The sequence below is a fragment of the Plectrocnemia conspersa genome, unplaced genomic scaffold, assembly GCF_051122295.1.
Source record: "Plectrocnemia conspersa isolate PC_06_02 unplaced genomic scaffold, ASM5112229v1 ptg000008l, whole genome shotgun sequence".
Lineage (NCBI taxonomy): Eukaryota > Metazoa > Arthropoda > Insecta > Trichoptera > Polycentropodidae > Plectrocnemia > Plectrocnemia conspersa.
Genome location: NW_028277172.1, coordinates 20932502 through 20940397, shown reverse-complemented (window position 1 = coordinate 20940397; position 7896 = coordinate 20932502). Strand labels below are relative to the sequence as shown.

Here is a 7896-nt window from a genome sequence, read left to right as displayed (position 1 = left end):
TCACCTCAACAGGTGTGCATTGTCCCATACGAACTGAACCAAAACTCCATATGTGCAAGAGAAAATGTCAATATTACTATGGACAGAATTGAGCAGATAAATAGCCTTGGCCAGAGAAGAGTTGGCAAGTGCTCCAGTTCTACACTTAACAGGCAAGAATAGTGGACGCGACCGAGAACTATAACCACCTTCAGGAGCCCACATTTGAAGCTGCTCGAGCACTGAAGGATTGTCTACGATGCCCTTGAGCAATTTCCAGAAGTGTTTAATTACATAAACACTTCTGCGAGTCGACAAAGAAACGTATCCCAGGGCTCCCAAAATAAAAGCACTGGGAAACAAGATCGGATAATACCCGTATTCCTTCAAGTATAAATATCGAAGAAATTTACGTTGTACTTTTTCCAGCTTCAATTCATTACATTGATTCATTACGCCTGGGATCCAAATGATGGAGCTAGTTTCTAGTATGCTGCGGACCAGAGTATCATAAAGAGTGCGCAATACTAAAGTATTCCTGCAGTAACGCGCATTTCTCAAGATAAAACCGAGCATTTTTAAGGATTTGCTATGAGTCTCTGCAATGTGCTGGCTAAATTTCCAACGTTCTTCGAAAGTCACTCCTAAATCCTTAGTTGAAGAAAACCTTTCCAGAAAATATCCGCCTAGATGGTATGAATATTTTGCCGGCGTTAATGACCTTGAAAATGAAATTGTGTGACATTTCTTTACACTGAAAGGCAATTGGTTATAGCAAGCCCATTTCCATATAGAGTTGAGATCCTCCTGTAGGTCGAGGGAATCAGAAATCGAATGCATTTTCTTGTAAATTTTCAAGTCATCTGCATATAATAAAAAATCTGAATGCTCTATTGCTGTTTCTATGTCATTAATGAACAATAAAAACAACAATGGACCCAAATTGGATCCTTGAGGTACTCCAGTAGGGGTCTTATATCGTTCTGAAAAAGAGTTATTATACTTGACGAATTGATATCTATTGGTCAAGTAATTTGAGAATAGATTTATGAGATCTTCAGAAAACCCGAAATTAGATAACTTTTTTACAAGTAAAGCATGGTTAACTTTATCAAATGCTTTTTCAAAGTCTGTGTATATGACGTCCACTTGTACACCAGAGTCCAATGATTTTATGATGTGAATGAACATGACTGTTTTAACAAAAAATATATAAATATTTGCGATTTTTTATTATCTTAAGACCACTGGTTGTTATCTCGACTTTTTAAGGCTATATAAAATTTGTTGATAAGGAATATTCAAGGACGCAGCAGAAATCACCATAAATATCAGTTTATAATAGGATTAGTCTTGGCGGAAGGTATTGCTATGTTAGTTAAAGTGATATGAGACAAGCAACGTTAGCTTTAAAAATGATTCTCATATGTTGGTAATGTAAATAATTGGGAGACACTTGTAGATAGTTCACAATTGTTCTGATGTAGTAATTTATAATATTTTTTATGAAAATAATTAAATACAACTATCTTTTAGCACATCTGACAATTAACAGCTCGTACCAGAAAAACTATATTTTTGTATGTTAAAAATGTGCGATAAGCAATGCGTCTACTGCGTAAAAACCATTAGTATCATCTACCTCTTGCATTGATGTTTTTAAAGTTTAATTTCAATAGTCAAGCGATGCAATTGGATCACCAACATCCGTATCTATGATTCGCCAAGGCTATTTCGAATCAAGAGTATAAAATATGTGACGCTTTGTTACATCACACGATTTATAACGAGAAGATCAGAGACATGCAGCTCACCGGACCAGGACCTGCAGTCACACTAGTAACTAGAGGCATCAGTGGATCACTTTTCCACTAGATTCTCCATCAGCACACAGTCTACTGAATATACCTCGACACTATTGATCTGTGGTAAGTTGTACTTAATTGAATAAACTGATACATGCTTTTCCGACGTCTATTTTGGCTTCAGAGTCACATCCCTTTGGCCTCAAAACTCAAAAAAATCAAGGTTTATAAGATTTTATAAAAATGAAATAATTTTATTTTATTTCGATTGATACAATTATTATTTAAAATTAAAAAAAATTATTGATTTTTCTTGCTTTTCATATTTTAAAAAAACAAGGAAATAAAGTGTTCACATTGAGGTCCAATATGGGTCAGATGCAAGTGTGATTTGTGCACTTGCGGAACGCGATTTCCGTCATCCGAATATAAATTATTATTATGCGCTTTGACACGAAATGCCACATATAATAATATTTTATTAATATAATAAACTAGCTGCTTTATTATAATAAGCAACGTGGCCTTGTGTGAGCGTTTTTTCGTAAAATGTTGAAAATTAATTTGTAAAAATATGCATGGTTTTGTATTATAAAAAGAATTATTAGAAAATCTTTAGAATAAGATTTAAATTTGAGAGCTTTTAATGAAAAGCTGCATTGCAAAGAAAAACAATAAAGACATTAACAACAATACCAATTTTATTAATAATGTATATTTTTTACGCATGGATGAAATTATTTGTGTGTATGTTATGAAAATATTTTTCTCGCAATATTAAATTCTACTTTATATTAAACGTTTATGAAAATTTTCATTTAATCGTCGGGGGATGGGGAGTGAAGATACTGAAATACCAACCCTCCTCCTCCATGGGCATTATTAAAACTGGAAAGTTGCGAAACCAGAAGAAATTGCAATTATGATGCGAACGCTGTCTAATATCTGATAATTACCGGCCCGTAAGATTATTAAAAATACCTCTTCTATTAACGAGCACAAGATGTGCCTTAATAAACACGGTTATTGCTGCGAATACGAGTGAATTATAGCACTCAGCATTTTTTTAAATATAATATATATTGAATATAATAAAATAACTAATTTATTTATTTTAAAATTATTTAAAAAACGAACAGAAATATACATTAAGAATAAACGAATAAAATCTATTTTGTCGGCAAGATTAATTATAGTTATAGTTAATAAAACTTATCTTAGCCTTAAATGTAATATATAGATTGCAAATACATTTCAATACAATATTTTTAGTATCTTATCATCACATATTGCAGTAGCACATACTTACTTGACATGTGCAAATGTCACGTCGCTACTGCTTACCGTTTGGGAGGAGTTCTTGTGACAGACAGAAACATGCTTTTTTCTGTTTTATAGTATAGATATGCTAGATAATGAATTATTTTATGACTTGTTTTGTAATATTATATTCTGAAAACAGGGAAATACATATATTATATCCGCTAAAAAACGCATATTTTTATAAAAAAAAATTGTAGTATGTGTATATATATATATATTTATAATTATATTATTTTTTCTCTTATATATTTAATAGGTATAGTAACATTTCTTAAAAAGGTTTCAGGAAAGTTTCAACGATAAAATTAAGCGAATAGGCTAAATATTTATTATATATTTTTAATAAATTTTAATTACTGTATATTTATATTAATAGTGTTAATATTCTCATTGATACTATAATAAATTGTAAATAAGGTTTAGCCTAATAGCTGGCCATACACGCGCGGATCTGTTCGTTGCGAATGTCTGGCGGACAAATCCGATCGTATATGGTGAGAAAAGACATAGATATGTCTGTCAGCTGTTTGTGCTCAGCGTCAAAGCCGTTTTTTGACATAATTAAATACAAATAGTAATGAAATACGCATATATATTTTTTGTTAAAAAATCTCAATACTTGTTTTTGAATTTTATGAGAATATTATTTGCCCTAAGGCACATCTAAACCAAATTTTGTCCAATAGGAGAGCGCAAAAAACAATTATCTCTTCTCAGAAGTCAAAAATCCACGTCAAAAGCAATAAAATCGTGCCGTCGCCGTCGCAGTGGGAACGCTAGCGTTCCCACTGCGACGGCGCCGACACGATTTTATTGCTTTTGACGTGAATTTTTGACTTCTGAGAAGGGATAATTGTTTTTGCGCTCCCCAATTGACCAAAATTCGGTTTGAATATACTTTGATCAGCCCTCTTATATCAAAAGTGCATAGTAATATCAGTAAGGATAGCTATCATATTTTTAAAACATAGTGTAATATTGAAATGCAGACTTACTATGGAGCAATATATGAAATGCGATGTACTGTACTTATTTTATTCTGAGAGATGTGTTGACTGTATTTTGGACTTGCCCTAAACTATAATTAGTTTTAGAACTTTCACTAGGTTAGATTTGGGTTTGAACAGCAAATGGACGTTTCGCGGATAATAAAAAAAAACACGAACCTACAAAGAAAAATATCAGAAATATGTAACTATGGATTCTTTTCGTGAATGAAATATTTGGATACCAAGAAAAAGATTTTAAATGTAATAATCTGAATAAAAGAACAAATGAAATTTAGTTTTAAAATATACATTATTGTTTTTTAAATATATATAATACGATAACTATAATATTATTATATAAATTAGAAATTGGGTATTTGTTTAAAAATAAAATATTGTTTTTAATCATAACACGATAATTTTTTTATATAATTTATTCGTTAATATAATTACACTTATTTATAAAAAGCACAACCCTAATAATCTCTATAATATGTACCACGAAATATTATAGTATCTAATATACATATATTGTTAAATTAATTAATCTACTACATCTTGCTGTTTTACTATCAGCAAGAACCAACTTAGGGTTTGTGGTGTTTCAAGACATTCGACACTATAATGGGTTTACCGCCTCAAGCTAGACGCCACCCTCTATAAAACTATAAAGCATATTATATAAGTTAAACATATAAATAATAATACTATAAAACATGAAATTGGACATTTTTGTCTAATACAAATAATTCACATCAACGCAATCTAATTGATATCGAATTTGCTGATAATATTCACCCCATTTTTGCTAAGTACACTTATCTTGTCTTTAACCCAATAAAATAGGGGGCGAAATCCTTGATTTTCACATCATCACTTTATTATATATTTTATAATATAACTTTACTGCGTTACTTTATTTTTTAAGACATTGAACATTGCCATTATGGATAGTGCCACACCTTTATTTAATTTTAATACCGACGCCCTAAAATATGTAATAAGCTTCAATGGATGCTAATAAAATTCTAAGAGTGAAAAATATAATAATAATACTTATTTTCATTGTCTATCCCTCTTTTTAATTTCTAAAAAATAACCCAGAGTAGATCTTACAGATATATCTGAATGTACAGGTAGATTTTCCATTTTTAAATTCGATTTCAATTCGAAGTTTCTTAATATATGTATAGCAGCAGTTTTAAGTGTATCAACTCCGAAAGCTTGACCTAAAAATATTTATTTATAACAATAGTGATTTTTATTGTAAATATATTTTAATTAGCTTACCGATACAGTTTCTTAGACCGGCACTGAAAGGGATGTAAGAAAAATGAGGACGTTTTAGTGAATTTTCCGGTAGAAATCTTTCTGGTATATAAAGATTTGGCGAATCCCAATATTTTGGATCACGATGGAGCAAAAAGTTTGAGATCAAAATAGTCGTGCCTTCTGGTATTATCATATTCCCTAAAATTGACATACAAATTAAAATTAAGATTAGATTAAAATACATTAATATTAAATAATTACTAGTTTTTAATATAAAATCTCCATCAACGCGTCTGAATTGAATCGGTCCTGTAGGAAAAAGTCTACTGATTTCTTTCAAGCACAAGTCCAAATAAGACATCTGGGAAAGTTCTGCTGAAGTAACAGGAGCATCTAATTCGTCTGAGAATACAGTTTTTATTTCGTTCCAAATTAAATCCTGGCATCTTTTATGCATTCCCATCATTAACATAAAAAAACTCAAGGATGTGTATAGCGTATCTAGACCCTGTAATTAAATAATTAGATTTATGTTATACATAGCTTTAATTATAAATACTTACAGCATTCCAAATGTTGTTGAAAGCAGCATATATATCTTCCATTTGAAGTTGACCTTCTGAAAGTGCTTTGGATAAAACGTCGGTTGGAGTTTTTGGTAATTTAGATGAGCTCTCATTATCATCTACGAATATTAATTATTTATGTATAGTCAATATGATAATAATATTAATATAATAATACCTTTATAATCCATGACTGTGGATTGTTTATTGTTATTGATATAAGGCTGGAATTTCTGTCTTAAATGTTCATAGTAAAAATCTACGTAAATTGTATATAATTTTTTCATTTTTATACCAGATTTTGTGAATTGATACAGAAAGTCGCTTTCCAGCCAAATCTTACACATTCTTTCGTGTATTAAAACTCCAATACTAAACATATATAAAAAATAATCATTTTACAATACTACTCACAAATGATAATCATATCTATTTTAAGTCCAAGACATAATAAATAAAAAAAACACTTGGGTTTAAGTCTAGACTTATATTACATTTATCATTTATGTATATTGATAAGATTAATTTTAAATATGAATGATTAAAATATTTAATTTCCTATGTATATTGTAAAATTTTTTATAAAAATCACTCACTCGGCTGTTGTAAATAAAACATGGTCCAGCTTTCCATTATAAAAGTTGGCTTTGCAGTCAAATAAACCATCTGAAAATTTATGCAATATTAAGATAATTGATTAACACTTTTATATAAATTAATTTTAATTTACCGAATAAATTATCAGCGGCCCATCTTAAAGTATATTTGCGAACATCTACAGGACCATTATTGCAAGTTTCCATTAAATTATCAATTAAATACTTTGCATATAGTTCATTGAATGTTTGATACTGTTTTGTGCTTATTATACTAAAAGATGGATTTAGAATGTTACGATGCTTTTTCCAAATAGGTCCTTTATTAAAAATAAACATTATTAAGCATCCTGAATTAATTGAAAATATTTGTAATATTTTTACCAGAAGCAGCTAAAAGTGAATGTCCAATATATTTAGCTAACATATCATATTTTTTGCCTTTGAAAGCAGCTTGTTTACACAATAATACGCACTTAAAAAATTAAATATGTTTATATTATATAATTTAAAAATATTTATTAGAATAAGAAGCATATAATTTACTTCAATATCACTTGGTTCTGAGAGCACTATGCACAGTTCTGGTCCCATCCATATTCTGAACAAATCACCGTATTTATTTTTAAAACCGAGGATTTTATTAATCATTCCTAAATTTTAGATAATTAAATATTAGGTATTTATATTATTTTAATATTAAATAAAATAATATTGTACCCCGCTGTGCAGAAAACATTCCAATATTATGCGCGTTTCCAATTATTGGTAACGAATTCGGTCCAGGTAAGTTAAGGGATAATCTGTATAATTTTCTTCTCGACCATATAATTTTAATTATAATTGCAGTGAATAATAGAGCAAGTAATTCAAAAGTCAAAAGTTGTGAAATCATTTTATATCTTGATAATTTATAATATCGTGTCACACTTTGCGTATTGTCTTAGTGACAGTTGTGTTTAGACTGAATGAAATGACTCGGTTGTGTTGTTGTGATTGTTTTTAATATAAACACAAAATATGTATTTTTAATATTTAAGCTCAGAAGACAACCTTCTTCGAAAGAAGGATGCACGAAGACTAGAGTTGAGTTAAAGAAAATATTCATTACCAAGGAAAAAGTATGTTTGTAAGTAAACAGGTTTAATGTTTCTACTTCAGTACATATACAATTAATACAAAAACTTGTTTTGTTAACAAGCTTTATAAATATATAATAGTCAAAGGTTCTAGAAAATATTTTTTTAATTTTTTTTATTTGCTTTGCAGTCGATTTTTGTTTACTAGATTATGTAAAAAATAAGTATTTAATCTCACTGAAATTAATTTAAGGTTCAATTTTATTTACAACTATAAAATATCTTAT

The 7896-nt window shown here is 29.3% G+C and overlaps 1 protein-coding gene across 2 annotated transcripts; it reads right to left on the bottom strand.

The window, feature by feature from the left end:
- Positions 1 to 4515: 4515 nt before the first annotated feature.
- On the bottom strand, positions 4516 to 7568 carry LOC148233363 (cytochrome P450 4g1-like). 2 transcript variants are annotated; one of them, XM_088189772.1, is made up of 11 exons: positions 7251 to 7568; positions 7077 to 7183; positions 6915 to 7005; positions 6665 to 6850; positions 6531 to 6600; positions 6113 to 6306; positions 5932 to 6053; positions 5630 to 5876; positions 5387 to 5566; positions 5153 to 5325; positions 4516 to 5084 (listed from the first exon to the last, which is right to left on the bottom strand). In XM_088189772.1, the coding sequence occupies exons 1-10, from the start codon at positions 7423 to 7425 to the stop codon at positions 5159 to 5161; spliced, it is 1539 nt and encodes a 512-aa protein (XP_088045898.1). In that variant the 5' UTR covers positions 7426 to 7568; the 3' UTR covers positions 4516 to 5084; positions 5153 to 5158. The 2 variants fall into 2 exon arrangements, with proteins under 2 accessions (XP_088045898.1, XP_088045897.1); XM_088189771.1 differs by having other exon boundaries at positions 5013 to 5325.
- Between the last annotated feature and the right edge of the window lie 328 nt (positions 7569 to 7896).

Excerpts from the sequence above, each read along its gene's own strand:
- LOC148233363 (XM_088189772.1), bottom strand. The coding sequence starts at position 7,425 with ATGATTTCACAACTTTTGACTTTTGAATTACTTGCTCTATTATTCACT. Across the intron at positions 6,851-6,914 it reads TTCACTTTTAGCTGCTTCTG|GACCTATTTGGAAAAAGCAT; the intron begins GTAAAAATATTA and ends TTTTTAATAAAG. Across the intron at positions 5,877-5,931 it reads TCAACAACATTTGGAATGCT|GGTCTAGATACGCTATACAC; the intron begins GTAAGTATTTAT and ends ATTTAATTACAG.